Source organism: Rhamphochromis sp. 'chilingali', assembly GCF_963969265.1.
Source record: "Rhamphochromis sp. 'chilingali' genome assembly, chromosome: 15".
Lineage (NCBI taxonomy): Eukaryota > Metazoa > Chordata > Actinopteri > Cichliformes > Cichlidae > Rhamphochromis > Rhamphochromis sp. 'chilingali'.
In genome coordinates this window covers 33,119,244-33,136,958 of record NC_137942.1, presented here as the reverse complement: position 1 = coordinate 33,136,958, position 17,715 = coordinate 33,119,244, and the positions used below count along the sequence as shown (strand labels likewise).

At 41.2% G+C, this 17,715-nt stretch overlaps 1 protein-coding gene across 2 annotated transcripts; it reads right to left on the bottom strand.

The window, feature by feature from the left end:
- Positions 1–371: 371 nt before the first annotated feature.
- pih1d1 (PIH1 domain containing 1) lies at positions 372–17,290 on the bottom strand. 2 transcript variants are annotated; one of them, XM_080904600.1, is made up of 11 exons: positions 17,213–17,290; positions 14,739–14,829; positions 12,141–12,198; positions 11,823–12,011; positions 8,147–8,208; positions 7,913–7,994; positions 6,565–6,661; positions 6,349–6,375; positions 6,182–6,269; positions 5,041–5,184; positions 372–483 (listed from the first exon to the last, which is right to left on the bottom strand). In XM_080904600.1, the coding sequence occupies exons 2-11, from the start codon at positions 14,817–14,819 to the stop codon at positions 448–450; spliced, it is 864 nt and encodes a 287-aa protein (XP_080760726.1). In that variant the 5' UTR covers positions 14,820–14,829; positions 17,213–17,290; the 3' UTR covers positions 372–447. The 2 variants fall into 2 exon arrangements, with proteins under 2 accessions (XP_080760726.1, XP_080760727.1); XM_080904601.1 differs by lacking the exon at positions 17,213–17,290 and adding an exon at positions 17,112–17,205.
- Positions 17,291–17,715: the final 425 nt, after the last annotated feature.

The following is a 17,715-nucleotide window of genomic DNA, read 5'->3' as shown; positions in this document are numbered from 1 at the left end:
GCTTCACTCAACAGGTGCTCATTAAGCAGGAGTTTCACAGAGATTAGAGGCTTTGCTACAGGATTAGCAAAATGTGAAGTGTTATTAATATTTTCTTTTCCACCTTCGAGCGATTTCCCTGTTATAACATATGTCATCGACACCTGAAACTTACCTGTAATTACTACATGGTGTGTGAATATTTCAAAATGTCAAAGCACTCAATCTGACAGGTCTAACAACTGCTGAAACATCTGCTTTAGAAAAGAAAAATAAACATGAACTGTGGGGCAATAGCCTGAGAAAACTTTCAAACAGGTTTTACAGACTTCAGGCCCTCCAGATTATCCTTGTGATAACTGAGGATTAATGGAAAAACAACACTAAACGACTTTATGAATAACACTTTTATTGCTGCAGTATTATTTTTTAAAGAAACATCACAAACTGAACAAGACTTCTGCAGTTTCATGAAGACACTACGGGCATGGTGACTGTGAGGATCTGGGGGAAAGAAAACAGAAACACATCGTACAGCAGGTTAAAAGACTGAATTTGACTGAGTTGTGTGTGTGTGTATGTTTGCTGCAACGTTAAGCTGTTCTTTGCTGGTGTGGTTCCTGTGGCTGCTGCGTCATTTGAATTCTGAACTGTTACTCGTCATCTCACGTTGTGCAGTCTGCTAATTCACTCATTTTTATACTTATTTCAGATTTATTTTGACTGTTCATCATTTGGCACTTGCAGATTTGGGTCGTACATCACCACCTGCTAGCATCTCCTCCTCTTATTCCAGAAAGCATGTCCAACAAACTGTAACGGATCAACTCGCAACTCGGGTGTTCTCGAGCAGAAAACTCCAAAACATCCGAGTGTTTATCCTGAGTACTCCTACATCAGTAGGGAAAGAAAGCATCCAGCAATGCAGCTTTGAGATCAGGATTCACCATGGCAACAGGTAAATGGAGGGCTGACCATGATATTTATCAACCTCGTTTCATTATTTCTGAATTATTAGATAAAAATGATTAATGACATTCACAGCAAACCTTGCTTTAATGCTCCACAGTTTTCTAATCTGATCTAATGTCAGCCTTCACTGATAGATGTTGGCTCTCTAACAGCCACAGCAGGGATGCTTTACTGAGTTTCTGTGATAACCAGAGCTCTGTAGTCGTTTCACGTTTAGCTGAAATTTAAAAGAATGTTTTAACACTTCACCTCAATACAGATGTATTGTACTTGGTCCAGCCCAGAGTCGATCATGACCAATTGGCTAATCCACCACCTTTCATTGTTTATACCGTTACAAAAACAACAAATAAACATAAAAAGAAAAAATCACCATCGGCCCACCGGGTGTGCCCGATGGGCAGTCCAGCTGTGCGGTCAGCTGGTGGGTAACAGGCATCTCGGAAAACGTTAGAACACTTATGCAAATATGTGACGTCTTGATAAATCGAGCAGGTATTTGAAGTTTACACAACAACATTCTCGCCTGAAAATACAGTGGCTTGCAAAAGTTTGAACTTTCCCACATTTTGTCACATTACAGCCACAAACATGAATCACTTTTATTGGAATTCCGCGTGAAAGACCAACACAAAGTGGTGCACACGTGAGAAGTGGAACCAAAATCAGACATGATTCCAAACATTTTTTACAAATAACTGCAAAGTGGGGTGTGCGTAATTATTCAGCCCCCTTTGGTCTGAGTGCAGTCAGTTGCACATAGACGTTGCCTGATGAGTGCTAATGACTAAACAGAGTGCACCTGTGTGTAATCTAATGTCAGTACAAATACAGCTGCTCTGTGACGGCCTCAGAGGTTGTCTAAGAGAATATTGGGAGCAACGACACCATGAAGTCCAAAGACCACACCAGACAGGTCAGGGATAAAATTATTGAGACATTTAAAGCAGGCTTAGGCTACACAAAGATTTCCCAAGCCTTGAACATCCCACGGAGCACTGTTCAAGCCATCATCCAGAAATGGAAGGAGTCTGGCACAACTGTAAACCTACCAAGACAAGGCCGTCCACCTAAACTCTCAGGCCGAACAAGGAGAGCGCTGATCAGAAATGCAGCCAAGAGGCCCATGGTGACTCTGGACGAGCTGCAGAGATCTACAGCTCAGGTGGGGGAATCTGTCCACAGGACAACTATTAGTCGTGCACTGCACAAAGTTGGCCTTTATGGAAGAGTGGCAAGAAGAAAGCCATTGTTAACAGAAACCATAAGAAGTCCCGTTTGCAGTTTGCCACAAGCCATGAGCCACGAGCTTCACCTTCCAGCAGGACAACGACCCTGAACATAAAGCCAGGGCAACAATGGGATGGTTTAAAACAAAACATATCCATGTGTTAGAATGGCCCAGTCAAAGTCCAGATCTAAATCCAATCCAGAATCTGTGGCAAGATCTGAAAACTGCTGTTCACAAACGCTGTCCATCTAATCTGACTGAGCTGGAGCTGTTTTGCAAAGAAGAATGGGCAAAGATTTCAGTCTGTAGATGTGCAAAGCTGGTAGAGACAGACCCTAAAAGACTGGCAGCTGGAACTGCAGCAAAAGCTGGTTCTACAAAGTATTGACTCAGGGGCTGAATAATTACGCACACCCCACTTTGCAGTTATTTATTTGTAAAAAATGTTTGGAATCATGTCTGATTTTTGTTCCACTTCTCTCGTGTGCACCACTTTGTGTTGGTCTTTCATCTGGAATTCCAATAAAACTGATTCGTGTTTGTGGCTGTAATGTGACAAAATGTGGGAAAGTTCAAGGGGGCCCAATACTTTTGTATGTTAAAAGTTTATTTTGTGATCCAGAAAGAGTAATATTTTAAACTCCGCCACTCTGCGTTCCTCCGCCGCTGCCTCATTTGAGGTTTGGAAGAAATGCATTCTGGGATATTTGCCTGGGTTTGGCTACAGTAGCTAGCAAGCTGATTGGAGACCAAAACAGCCAGTTAGATTTTTTTTGCATCCAAGTCTGTGATTGGTTGGTTTTGTGACACACTTCTAACGGTGTACAGAAAGAGTTGAGCGCACATGAAGCAGAAATGTTGTGAGCGCGAACGACACACTGAGAGCAGGTCCGCAGAGATCTGAGCAAGAGCAAATGCCAACAACTGAGCGAGAGGGGCTGCTATTGTGAGTGTGTGGATACTAGCAAACACTGAAATACATTTCTTGCATGCAGAAATTAATTTGTTCGCTCAAAATCATTTTCTCCTCAACACACAACATTTTTTTTACGTGTGCTCAGAATAGAGGCACTAAAACAACGCCATATTTTCCCATCAGTGTGATCACTTATACATCTAACGATTGATCACTGATCAGTGTGTAGCATATTATAAAGGGGAAACTGACAGTCTCTGTGGACTAGCGCTACCATCTCACACTTCTGTTTAATCATTTGTCTGCTTGATGTTTATTCAGCTGTGTAAAAACTATAACTTTAATCTCAGCCAAACCGATTTACTCAGGAACAAATAAAATACTGAAAAAAGCCAAACAATAACATTTTTAAGTTATCAAAGTGACTTATATATGTTTAACCTGAGTAGCGAAAAGGATGTGCAGGGAGTTCGTTGTTCTCGCCAGTTCTCGTGAGCCTCGAACCCCGGCTAGCTACGAGCTGGTGGGTAACAGACGTGTCCGAAAACGTCGGAGCGCTTTTGCAAATATGTGATGTCTTGATAAACTGAGCAGATATTTGGAGTTTACACAGCAACATTCTCACCTGAAAATATCTTAAAAGTTTATTTTGTGACCGAGAAAGAATAATCAGAGTAATATGAAAATAAATAGCTGCTACCATTGTTGGAAACTGGAACTGGCTGGGCCGCGCTATGAATTCTGGGATAGGTTGGGCCACAAAGGATACACCCGACCAATCCTTCAAATCCAGGGAAATGAAGGCCGCATTTGGAGGAGTCTTCGAATTTGGACACCCTTCATCGCGACACTGTAAAGTAATCGGCCTACAAATGCGACCTCCGAAGGATGCGGCCCCTAAATTTGGACACAACTACGATACCGGACACAGCTTCTTCTTCTTTGGGCTTAACAGCAGCTGGCATCCTTGTACATGCAGTGCTGCCATCTTCTGTTTCAGTCCGTTATTACACTCTTAAATCCTACTACTTATTCCTGCGTCTTTCAGGATCTTGCAAAGCTTCAAACGACGCGTCGACTATTAAATTAGTCGTCGACGATTTTAATAGTCTAGACTATTTGTGGCAGCCCTACTGTGGACATCATCACTGTCTCAGAGTCTCAGAGTTACAAAGATGCAGAGCAGAGATCTTTTTCTGAGATGATATTAAATCTGTGCTGTCTTCTTATAGTTCAAGGACTGAACAACTATTAAAGTGCTCGTGTTAAGGACACAAAGTTACAAATTAACATCTGACTGGGATTTCAGTGACTGTAAAAACAAACTTTTACAGATCAACTTGCTCTTGAACTGAACCTGCTCACTCTCTTACCCCGGTAAGATGAGTTTACTCTCTTTCCAGAATAGAAAACCAGAGTTTCCCTAATGTGAAGGTTAAACAAACTAACCAACCAGCTTCCTGGAATAAGGCCCACACAGTGTGTTTTTGTCTCAAGTTTCTGAGGCTGACACACTGCTCTTGCACTAAGGAATGTGTTGCAATAGCAATGATATTGCTGTATAACATTTCTATAGCACATTAATATTTAAACTGGTGTTACTGCAGTCGACATGACATGGCACAGCTTGTAGTCTGAAGCTTGCACGTTCTTCTTGTGCCCGTTTGAATTTTCTTCAACTGCTCTGTTTTCTCTCCAGAGTGAAAGGATGTGCATGATGGGTTAAAAGGTTTTACAGAATGACCTCAGAGCACATTTAGTCCTACGCCGCAGTTTCCAGAAACATAGCCACACTTAAAGTGATGCTGACCTCAGCAAGCTTGCTGTTGCTGGTGGCACTGCTTGGTAAGAAGCTCGTGTATAAATCCCAAAAACAACAATGGGCATCGAACACAATCCTGTATGTGACAGGGTCCAAGAACAGGGTGTATATTTTCTGTACCTGTGTGCTGCTGTTGTACTGTGCCACGCTGTTCTCCTGGTCAACCAGGAAGGGGTGGAAGATGTCAAGATGGAAGAGCGAGGGCCGAGCCGTTAACACCAGTCGATCCTCCCCCACATCCAGAACCAGAGAGCGAGACGACCCCTGTGCAGGAGACATCAACATATCGTATCATCGTGTTTAAGAGCAGAGCTGTCGATCTCTACTTTTAAGATGGTTTTGAGCAAGAATAACTAAGAAAGCAACTTTTTAATTTTAGCCAACTGGCACAGACCTCTCCAGCTGTTTGTGGAGGCCATCAGGTACATGTGACTATTGTAAGCTTGGTGTAAATATTTAAACAACAAGATAGGCATATTTTTAACTTTATGCTGGACTTTGTTAAATGGAGAGTGGTTTCCACACTGAAGTGTAAGTTAACCACTCAGGTTGTTTCTTGTTTCTGATATATTCAAAGACAAATATATCAGTGTGTTTTGGACAGACGTACTGCTCCTCCTCTATGTTTTCTCTAGGCTGGGGTAAAGCTCAAGGTAAACGCAAACCCTAACACTTAGATATATACACACACCAGTGCCTTGCTAAGACACCTCAGCTCTGTGACAGCAACAACAAAAAATGACCTTCAAAACATTTTTAATCTCATCTCATTTTCCCTAACAGCAAAGTAAAGCTAAAATAAACCAGCCTGTATTTGAGGATGACGTCTACCCTGAAAGAAACAGGTAGGCAGAGAGGACTGGAATAAATGTGTGGTTAATTATTATTATTATTAACCTTTATTTAACCAGGAAAAGTCCCATTGAGATTAAAAACCTCTTTTGCAAGGGAGTCCTGGCCAAGAGGCGACAACACGTTGAAATTACAAAGTTACATACATATTATAAATAACAATTACATTTTAAAAACATTTTTCTCTGGCTCTCTCAATCTGGACTTAAAAGCATTTAATGAAATAAGATCTGCTATCTTCCAGTCTTTTTGCATCATGTTCCATGTGAAAGGGGCAGCATAAGTAAAAGCCCTCTTTCCCAGTTCAGTTCTGGCAAATGGAACATTGAGCAATAAAAGATCGCTTGAACGCAGGCTGTAAGAAACAGTACTTCTCCGTGTGTTTATGTGTGTTTGTTTAATATCTCACCACTCCGGGAAGCTTTATCTCTGCAATCAGATACTCTGGTTCACCAGCAGGAGGCTCAACAATCATCGTGAACTCTGGTCTGCGCAAACTGAGGAAAGGGTTGACATTTCAGATCACGTTGCTTTTCGTGGAAAATGAGACAAACAGGACAATGAACAAAGGTTCACCTCTTAGTGGTTGCGGGTGACTTCTCCCTGCGGGATGAAAGAAAGTCAAAGAAATTTCAACATGTGTTGCAAATTATACAGAAACAGATTCCTGTGATGCAGGCCAATTTGCATCACTACAGCAGTGATGCAAATTGGCCTGCATCTTTATTGAGTAAGCCGAGTGCAATGATGTGTGTCAGTGTGTTTTCTGTTGAGCACAGTGGGGGTACATACGGAGGCTGCAGCTCTTCAATGACCGGCCTGCTCTTTGTGCGGATATTCTGCTCACTGACAGAACCCAAAAACTTTCTGTTTTTCAGGACCTTCCACTCTGCAAAAACACACACAACAAGTAGGGCTGGGTATCGTCACTGATTTCTAGAATCGATTCGATTCACAAGGTCCTGATTCGATTCCAATCGTGGAAATTTTGCCTTGAACAGTCAGAAATATTATAATTCTTATCATTTATCAGTACATTTCCATATTTTTATATCTATAAAAAAAAAGCTGACACTTCTGAGACTTTATCAAAGGTGTGAGCATCACAGCAGAGGCCTTTGTGTCAAAGTAACTGAGGATAAAACACAGAAAAACGTGAAGGAGATTTTCCTGGCCTGGGATTTTATAGCAGATGACCTTAAAAATATTCTGCAGTAGATCAAAAACAGAAGAAAACCATGAATCAGCATGTGAACATTACCTGATGCTGCTGAAGTGAAGCAGAGCAAAGTTACAGAGGTTTTATTAGAGACACAGCTAAGCATTTTGCAACTTTGCATAATTTTAAAAAGTTTAAATCTATTTAGTAGCCGATTAAACAGCAGAAATGAGGCTTTCTTGTCAGAAGTAAAAAACACAGCGGCCGACAGCGCTGTGAACAACGGTAGACTGGTGGGTGATAAGCAAGCGAATAATGCAGAAAACAGATTTTTAGATGGGAAACTGTTCATGAGAGAGAGAGAGAGAGAGCTGTGCATGAAGTGTGATTTTTATCGTGGTGGAAGCAAAACAGCAAAAGTCAGAGTGAATTCATGACGATGTTTGTGTGAAGCGAAATGTGAAGTTTAGTTTGGAGCTTCTTTTGCTGCTGGTTCAGTCAATATTGTTTGGAGAGATAAAACCTGCAGCTTCAGAATCAAATGCAAAAAGGACGTAAACACACAGCATGGACCCACCGAAACATCAACATCAGTGCGCTGGCGGCTTTCAGCCCGACCGTGTCCGTGTTCGTGTCGTCAGGTGAGAAAGGCGACATCTCACTGATTCTGATGCGTCGGCGGTCCGCACTTTGTGTTTATGTCTTTGTGCAGAATCTGCTTACATGCTCTGGTTTGCTGTTTTAGCTGTTTAGTGGTTGTTGAAATTTTGTGAGGTTTAACCTGAGATTCTGGCGTTTCGGGCAAAATAAATTTATATTTAAAAATCGATTCAGGATTTTAATGAATCTGATAATATGGCGTTATTCAAGCTAGACTCGATTTTAATTGGAAACGCGATCATCGAAACCCACCCCTAACAACAAGCGCGGAGTACGTCCAGAACAAGAATTATTAACACAGACACACACAGACACACTAACCTCTACTCAGCTCCAGATTGTATTTGTTTTCTAAACCCTCTACAGACACGAGGATAACAAACTGCTGGAATAAGGGATCCTTCTGCAAGACAAAAATCATACAACACTTTTTATGCAGAGTTTATAAATTAAGAAAGTTAATGAAGGTCAGTGCAATGAGGAGTCAAAGGAATATAAAATAAAAAATTCCTTTTTGATTGCAAAAGGAAAACAACCACAGGCACATGAACACACCTGACACTTCTGGAAGAAGTCCTGGTTAATGACAACGTCATAAGCTGTGCAACCCTGAGAGCCTGAAACAGACAAAGAAACATTAAAAATATTTTCACCACAACACAGGAAGCTGAAACACTTCCATCCTGTCGGCAAATTGAATCAGGAAAGACGATGAATACAGACTGATGTTGTGTAGACCTTAGACCAGTCAGTCACAACATTAAAATACACAACTGAGAGATGAGGTAAACAACACGTACCGTACATTGTTACAATGTTACAATGTTATCGTTATTCAGAAACACTGTTTCATTAACCTTTAAATTAACCATTGGCCTTCATTCATTCTGGTCGGTGTGTGTACACCATCGTATATACACCAGGCTCAGTGCTCACTTGCCAAAGAATCGCAGACTTCTTAGTTATTGTTCTTGGTGATTTTAACAGAGGAAGCCTCAGTCAGGAACTCCCCAAATAAAGACAATTTTAATAAATCCAGGCAGTGGACTAAAATGTAACTTATGATCCTGCAAATGTGCCCATCCGTGCTGGAACATAGAAGTGACCAACAGCTCAGGTTAAGCAGTTTGAGGCAAGACTGACATGTGCAGAGGAGGGCTATTGGATATACTGGGCAAAGAGGAAGACTACATAGTAGTCAGACTGAGCAATAATGCATTTGTTGCATTTCTCATGGGTTCTAATGGGGGCCTTTCTTAAAATGACTGGTCCCAGTAACAAAGGCGCTTGTCGACTCAGAAATCGAGAGAAAACCAACAACACACCCAGCAGAACATTATGTTATTTACACGGGTGCACATAAGTGGTCCGCATGTGCGCATTCGCTGTCAAAATAAAAGACACACCAGATAAGAAGTTGCAACGCGCGTTTGCGTCCATATAAAAAGCACTGTTTTTGTCCTAGAGTGGGATTTTCAGGGCACATTCTGCACCACATCTCTGTGCGTTCATCATTTGTTTGAAGCCAGCTCACCTCCTGCAACCACTTTTCCGAGAATACGTGCTTCTTTTGTGGTTCGGACTCCTTCTGACATTTCTTTGGAGGTAGAGGAACACCAAAGTAATTGCTTAAAGGAGCTTGCTTCTTCGACATCTTTAAGAGTTCTAAACAAATGTCTGTCCTCCTCCTGAAAATCTTATGTACGCAAACACGCGTTGCAACTTCTTATCTTGTGCGCGTTTTTTTTTTTGACAGCGAATGCGCACCTGCGGACCACTTATGTGCAGCCCTGGTCCATGAAACCATAAAGCTGCACTTTCTTTTTGCCTTATAGCCTGATTTGGGCGACCGTGGCTCAGGGGGTTGGGAATCGCATCTGTAACCGGAAGGTCGCCGGTTCGATCCCTGGGCTCTCTGTCCTGGTCGTTGTGTCCTTGGGCAAGACACTTTACCCTACTTGCCTACTGGTGTTGGCCAGAGGGGCCGATGGCGCGATATGGCAGCCTCGCTTCTGTCAGTCTGCCCCAGGGCAGCTGTGGCTACAACTGTAGCTGCCTCCACCAGTGTATGAATGTGAGAGTGAATGAATAGTGGCATTGTAAAGCGCTTTGGGTGCCTTGAAAAGCGCTATATAAATCCAATCCATTATTATTATTATTATTTGTCATAACTTCTCCGTTTTGTGGTAAGCTTTTCTTTGGCTGTCACTTCTTCACCCTGACCTGTCTTATTTGGCTCAGCAGAACTGAAATATATATCCTGCTGCTTTTACACACGCACTCACATAAGCTCAGCGATTCTCTGCGCAATCAACCTCTCACATGTTTAAGCTGCGGGAGATTTCACTTGTCATGTTTGCATAGTAAGCTAACGATTAATAAGACGATGTCAGAGGAATTGGTGCACAAATTATCATCACTCACAGATCAGTGCTGTCGCTCTCTATACACAGTTCGCACGATTGCAAAGTGAAAGCAAAAAAACAAGCGCAAATTCAAACGCGATTTCAATATGTCACATACAGTGGGGCAAAAAAGTATTTAGTCAGCCACCGATTGTGCAAGTTCCCCCACTTAAAATGATGACAGAGGTCAGTAATTTGCACCAGAGGTACACTTCAACTGTGAGAGACAGAATGTAAAAAAAAAATCCATGAATCCACATGGTAGGATTTGTAAAGAATTTATTCGTAAATTAGGGTGGAAAATAAGTATTTGGTCACCTCAAACAAGGAAAATCTCTGGCTCTCACAGACCTGTAACGTCTTCTGTAAGAAGCTTTTCTGTCCCCCACTCGTTACCTGTATGAATGGCACCTGTTTGAACTCATCATCTGTATAAAAGACACCTGTCCACAGCCTCAAACAGTCAGACTCCAAACTCCGCCATGGCCAAGACCAAAGAGCTTTCGAAGGACACCAGGAAAAGTATTGTAGACCTGCACCAGACTGGGAAGAGTGAATCTACAATAGGCAAGCAGCTTGGTGTGAAAAAATCAACTGTGGGAGCAATCATCAGAAAATGGAAGACATACAAGACCACTGATAATCTCCCTCGATCTGGGGCTCCACGCAAGATCTCATCCCGTGGGGTCAAAATGATCATGAGAACGGTGAGCAAAGATCCCAGAACCACACGGGGGGACCTGGTGAATGACCTGCAGAGAGCTGGGACCAAAGTAACAAAGGTCACCATCAGTAACACACTACAACGGCAGGGAATCAAATCCCGCAGTGCCAGACGTGTTCCGCTGCTGAAGCCAGTGCATGTCCAGGCCCGTCTGAAGTTTGCCAGAGAGCACATGGATGATACAGCAGAGGATTGGGAGAATGTCATGTGGTCAGATGAAACCAAAGTAGAACTTTTTGGTATAAACTCAACTCGTCGTGTTTGGAGGAAGAAGAATACGGAGTTGCATCCCAAGAACACCATACCTACTGTGAAGCATGGGGGTGGAAACATCATGCTATGGGGCTGTTTTTCTGCCAAGGGGACAGGACGACTGATCCGTGTTAAGGACAGAATGAATGGGGCCATGTATCGTGAGATTTTGAGCCAAAACCTCCTTCCATCAGTGAGAACTTTGAAGATGAAACGAGGCTGGGTCTTCCAACATGACAATGATCCAAAACACACCGCCCAGGCAACAAAGGCGTGGCTCCGTAAGAAGCATTTGAAAGTCCTGGAGTGGCCTAGCCAGTCTCCAGACCTCAACCCCATAGAAAATCTGTGGCGGGAGTTGAAAGTCCGTGTTGCTCGGCGACAGCCCCAAAACATCACTGCTCTCGAGAAGATCTGCATGGAGGAATGGGCCAAAATACCAGCTACTGTGTGTGCAAACCTGGTAAAGACCTATAGTAAACGTTTGACCTCTGTTATTGCCAACAAAGGTTATGTTACAAAGTATTGAGTTGTATTTTTGTTATTGACCAAATACTTATTTTCCACCCTGATTTACGAATAAATTCTTTACAAATCCTACCATGTGGATTCATGGATTTTTTTTTCACATTCTGTCTCTCACAGTTGAAGTGTACCTCTGGTGCAAATTACTGACCTCTGTCATCATTTTAGGTGGGGGAACTTGCACAATCGGTGGCTGACTAAATACTTTTTTGCCCCACTGTATTGACAGTGGCTCACCGATGCCAATGACATAATTACCCAGCTACATTTCTGAAAGAATGCAAAAGCATTGACATACAAAATCACATGTTTGGCGGTTACGTACTATTGTCTATTTCTGTGTGTGGCTCGCCAAGACTCATGGGAACTCGAAAGCCGCTAGGATCGTCTGATTGGAGCAGCTCCACAAGCTTCTCTCTGGAGAGTTCTGGAGGAGGCGGGACTGAGTTCGACTGACAGACGTTTATAAATACCTTCTCCTTGTTTGACTCTGAGAAAGTCTTCACACACATGCCTGACACGTGGGACAGGAAAGGCAAAGGGAAAAACACACAAAAAGAAATTTTTGTATTAATGAGCAAACTTAGAGTATTGTTCCAAAATGTAAAGATTATATATACTATCTATCTGTGACATAGCTCACCAGGCTCCGGTCGGATTACTTTGGAGTCTGGACTTTCACTGTTGATCTGTCCAAGGGTCTAAACAAATATTACACATATTATTTATTGTTTGGCAAACTCACAGCAAAGAAAAAACACCTGTAACATCAAATGTCATCTGTGATTCTCACAGTTTTTGTGCATGGAGATTTTTCAATAACATTTTCTGTACAAATTTATTTTCCCAAGATCGAACAGAGGACAATATAAACAATGCAAGTTTTCTGAGTGCACTTTAAATGTCACAGGCCAGCTCTGTTTATGGGTAGGCTTCCGTTCACATGTCTATCTTAAAGTTTACATGAACGTCGCAATATTCAGCACAGCTATGACTTTTGATTTTAGCTGCAGATGGTTCTACATGACGTGTAGTCATCATCTGGAATGCATATATGCCAACAATGTCTGTGCTTTCTACTCGAGCAGTGATGAGCTCTTCTGTTTATTTAGAAAAAGAAACACCTGCTTTATTTGGAGAAGAAAATACAGAGGAAACCCAGATGTCCCAGTTTTCCCACTGGGACTTGAATGCACCGTACATTTTCTGGATCTGCGGAAGGCTGGAGGGTGATATCTCTCAAAACCCCATGTGGGCCTGCAAAGTGACTTGTGCATATCATGCGATTGGTCCATGTGCATTTAAGTTATTGTAAGTGAGCGAGGTATGTTACTAGCTGTGTCCCAATTCAGGGGCCGCACACTTCGTAGGACCCGGGCTTCGTGGTCTACATGGGCCGGGTACTCCGAAGAGCGAGGAGGGCGGAAGTGCGAGGCTTGTGAAATGGGACGATCTAGCCTCTGTCGTGCTGCTCAGGTTGCCTAGCAACCATGAAAATAACCGCTAGAAAGGTTTCATAAGCATTGTTTGACAGAAATGAAGGAAAAAAATGTTTTTGTTCATTTGTTTTTTTATGAATGTTCCTTGATGTCACTCATGAGACTAGTGTATTACACTTTGGTAATGTAAATATAATATGGCCAATATTATATTTATTATTATATTAATTATGATTTATCACAGCAGTGAGCTTGAACTCTGTTTCAAATACTGAGCTTCAGTAAAGATTCAAGTTGATTCAAGACTGAATTCACAGAAGATGAAACTATCAGAATGAATATGAAGGATGAACAAAATCTGGAAATAGATGAAAAACACATACCACAACCAAGAGTGAGCACCAAGGGGGGAGAGAACTATCAGCATATTATTGGTCTTTATTGGCAGGCACAAGCATAAATACCTGGGACGCCATTGGCCCATTTATCTAGGTTATATTATAGACTTGACAAAGATTGCCCACTGAAGTCTAAATCACAGGAAACAATGAAAAAGAGAGAGAAGACATCCAGGGAGGAGAGAGCTGTATGCAGCATGTAAGAACTGATGAAGGCAGGAATCTTTCAATGTTTATACAGTTTCCTATTTTTCTATCAAAATATTAAGAAACACGGGGTTGCTCAAGACTTCTGTACAGGACCCTATATTTACTGTTCAAGAAACCCACCGTTTAACATGAGTGCTTTAAGTTTAATAAATATAACTTTAATCTTAGTAGCAAAAACACAATTGTGATTAGGATTTTTGACATAGTCAGTCAGTCCTACTATGAAAACAGAGTTTTAGGGACAGATGAGACCAACATTCTCAACAAAAAAAACGATGAGATCAAAATTTTTTTGTTGACAATGAAAAAAAGAAAACACATTCCACGTTTATCTCATATATGAGTCATAATAGTGAGCTCATAATGGTGCAGCTGCATTATCATTGTGAAACAAAGAGCTGTGAATGATAGCAGCATATCACAAGAAAATAACAGAACATCTGTTTGTAAACAACAGAGTTTGGCTGATGCAGCAAGACAACACATCTCAGCCTGTAACGCATCTTTGACGAGAGGCTGATGGGAAAAAAATTAAAATGAGTCTTTCAGGGCTGACTAGCAGTTACTGCAAATGCTTCCATTGCATTTCACCCACACATATGAAACAAATTTTCCTCCATGACCAAATGTAACATTTTGTCAGATTTTTGTTTCTCATGTAGCACGACTAAGTCAGAGGGCCAGCTTTACCTCAAAACAATTCACCTTTGTTCCTTTATTGTGTTTTACTATTTAACACCCTGTGGGGATTTCTGTCTCCAGCTAGGATCGAACTGCTGACCACTTGCCAAGTACAGTGGAACCCCGACTTACGAATATCCTGTTTAGTGAAAAATTCAAGTTACGAAGGCACTTAACGGCAATATTTCTGCCCGTGTTACGGCAAAATGCCTGCATAACGAAATCCGCTGGCTCTGATTGGCTGAGCCCAGAAATGCCCACAATGCGTTCCGAATCATGTGCCAACCCCCTTGGCTTTGGTACTTGCACTTCGTTCCACTTGAACGACATATTGTTGTTGAAGTTAGCAATTAGCCTGTAGCCTATCGTTCACTCAAAAGGTGCGATGGGTGCTTCGAGTTACGAAAATTTTTGACTTACGAAAGACCCTCGGGAACGAATTAATTTCATAAGTGGGGGTTCCACTGTAAATGCGTTACCATGTGATCACAGTTAACATAAAAGCAAACTTACCTGTAACAGTAGTTGCTGATACAACTCTTCCTGTTGCTGTAAGTCCAGCTCAGAGTTAAGAAGCGACGAGTCCGTCATCATTCAGCAACTCCTACAATCATATAAGAAATCAATTGTTTAATTGACTCATTTCTAATAATAACAATGTTACTAAATTTGCTCATACTTGCAGCTATTCTCATAAACTTTACAAAACACTGACAACCAAAACAACCAGTTTCAAGAGGCAGATTTACAGGCAGAAGCGTAAAGCTGTGGTCAGAAATTTATGCACACTCATCATCTTCATCATCAGTGGACATTCAGCCGCATGAAGGTCTGGTAATTTGGGCTTTTTAATCCTTAATTGTTTTTTCCAGGGTGGAATGATTGTGCAGTATACATCTTTAATAAGATAAAATGGATGTGTAATGTAAAATGTGAATACAACCTCAAATATCTACATATCCCCACTAATACTTGGTTCAGTGTCTCTTAGCAAGTTGCTCCTCAACCAGACGCTTTTGATAGCCATCAGCAAAGTGCTGCACAATCACGTCACCAAAGCGTGTTAAAACGTTTAATAATGCACAAAATACTAGTTTCCGCCATTGCTACCTCTGAATAGCAATAGCAGGTGCATCTCCTTTCAGTAGATGTTGACCTCTGACCTTGAGGTCAAGATTATCGAGGTTCAAACTAGTCTGAGATTTTTAGTAGATGCATCTATGGTGTCATTTTGAAAGTCATGGCATTCACAAACTACTCCATCAGCCTTTAGAGCTCAAGGATGAAAAAACATTGTACTAATCGGTGCATGCTCCTGCATGGAGCTACTGCATTCAAAGATAATGATTGTATGAGTTTTTCTCCCACTGTAGCCAAAGCGCTTGCTCATAGGGGTTTGTATGACTGTTAAGTTTTTCTCATGTATGTATTATTGTAGGGCCTACCTTACAAAATAAAGAGCCTTGAGGCAACTGTTCTCATAATTTGGAGCTGTATAAATAAATACATAAATAAAATTGAATAAAAAAAAAAAATTTCACTTATGGATCAGTTCATGGGCATAATTATGTGTCATGTGCAAGGTATAGAATTTCATGCAGAAAAGTGTATGGTAGTGTCCTACACATTAAGAACAACACAGGTAGCAGATCTACACCAGAGAAACACAAGCACTGAATTCACAGAAGATGAAACTATCAGAATGAACGTGAAGGATAAAAAAAGAAACAAATATGAAAAAAAGATACCACAACCAAGAGTGAGCACCAAAGAGCAAAAGAATTATCAGCATTTTATTGGTCTTTATTGGCTGGCATCACGTATAAAACATCAGGTCATGACCACACGGCCATTAACGCATAATGCACCACAGACAAGCATAAATACCAAGGATGCCACTGGCCATTTATATAAGTTACATTATAGGCTTGACAAAGATTGCCCACTGAAGTCTAAATCAGGCCTGGGCGAAAGAGAGCAGGCATCAATCCCACAGGAAACAAAGAAAAAGAGAGAGAAGACATCCAGGAAGTGGAGAGCTGCACGCAGCATGTAAGAACTGATGAAGACGGCCAGAGAGATGATGTCATGTTATTACACTCAGTCTGACAGCTGATCACTTTTGCTCAGTTAGAGTTGAATGTGGTAAAAGCTACAAGACAAAGGTGCTTGTGCACATGGACGCGTGCATGACCAATGAAGTCTCCTATTTAAACAAGTAGCGCTACACCTCTGATCTGACCCATACACAGTGCTGTGAAAAAGTATTTGGCTTAGCTTTTTGCATATGTCACACCTAAAGGTTTTAGATCATCATAGTAATTTTAAATATTATACAGATTAACAGAGTAAACACTAAAATCAGTTTTTAAATGATAATTTTTATTTATTAAGGTCAAAAAGCTATTCATACCTCCCTGGCCCTGTGTGAAAAAGCATTGCATGATGTTATTCAAGATTCAAGAGCTTTGTTCTCAATACAGTAACATACACAGTGTACAGTGTACCGGAATTCTGTTTCCGGTACACTGGAAACACAGCCCCCCATGGTGCATTTACAAGTATATATCATGCCAATATGTTCAATTCAATTCAATTTTATTTGGATATAGCAAAATCTTTGAAGAATGTCTCCAGAATTTTACCAGTTTATACCAAATAAAACATCAGATGAGCATCAGAGAATTAAAGTGAACACAATAATAATATTAGTAGCAAAACTGACACTATTAGGTGTACAGCCAAACTGGCGAATATGAACTCTTTCATGTTCCCAAAGCGCAACATAAAACTACTGGCTAGATCGTAACTACTTGTTTATGCACATGTTTGTCCATGTTGCTACCCGTATAAACACGTTAGCTTAGCCTTAGTTTACTAGCTTACCAGCCGAAAACCTCTCCTTTTAGCTTTCCGTTTCCTGTCATTTTCACTTCTGTTATGCAATTTATTATGTTTACAAGGTGCGTAAATAGATGTCTGTTTACCTTGTTTCTCGTGCCCGTAATCGCTATTAGATGTCGCGCAGTTGTTAGACGTCACAGCGTTCCAATGGCAACTTCCGAACCAGAAATTTCAGAATAAAATCATCCATAAACTGAACTGACCGAAAACGACTTCCTACAAATGGGCTGAAGCGATTCATTTGTAAACATAGCCTTGCTGCTACTGTGTAAATTGAGAAATTTCTTAGGTAGAGAGGTCGAAATTCAGCCATTCATCATAAATATTTGCTGTATTATTTTCACTGTTCCAGCACAAAATATATGGCAAACTAATCGTATGCACTCACCAGCCACTATATTTGCTTTATGTGAGTGAAGTTGCCCCCCCACCTTCTTCAAATCTAACAAAAGTGGTATCAAACGTTTGTGCCACGTTTGTGCTACGTTTGTGCTTCAAAGATTTTCGTTTGTGCCGCTTTCATTTTAAAGATATTAATAAAAATTTCTAGAGGTCATCAGAGGTCAAACCAGCCCCCCCATGTTAA

Bases quoted from the DNA above. Each gene is read 5' to 3' on its own strand.
- pih1d1 (XM_080904600.1), bottom strand. From the start codon at position 14,819: ATGATGACGGACTCGTCGCTTCTTAACTCTGAGCTGGACTTACAGCAA. The intron at 12,199-14,738 runs GTAAGTTTGCTT...ATATTTGTTTAG, and splicing joins ATCAGCAACTACTGTTACAG to ACCCTTGGACAGATCAACAG. The intron at 6,376-6,564 runs GTATGTACCCCC...TTCATCCCGCAG, and splicing joins ATTGAAGAGCTGCAGCCTCC to GGAGAAGTCACCCGCAACCA.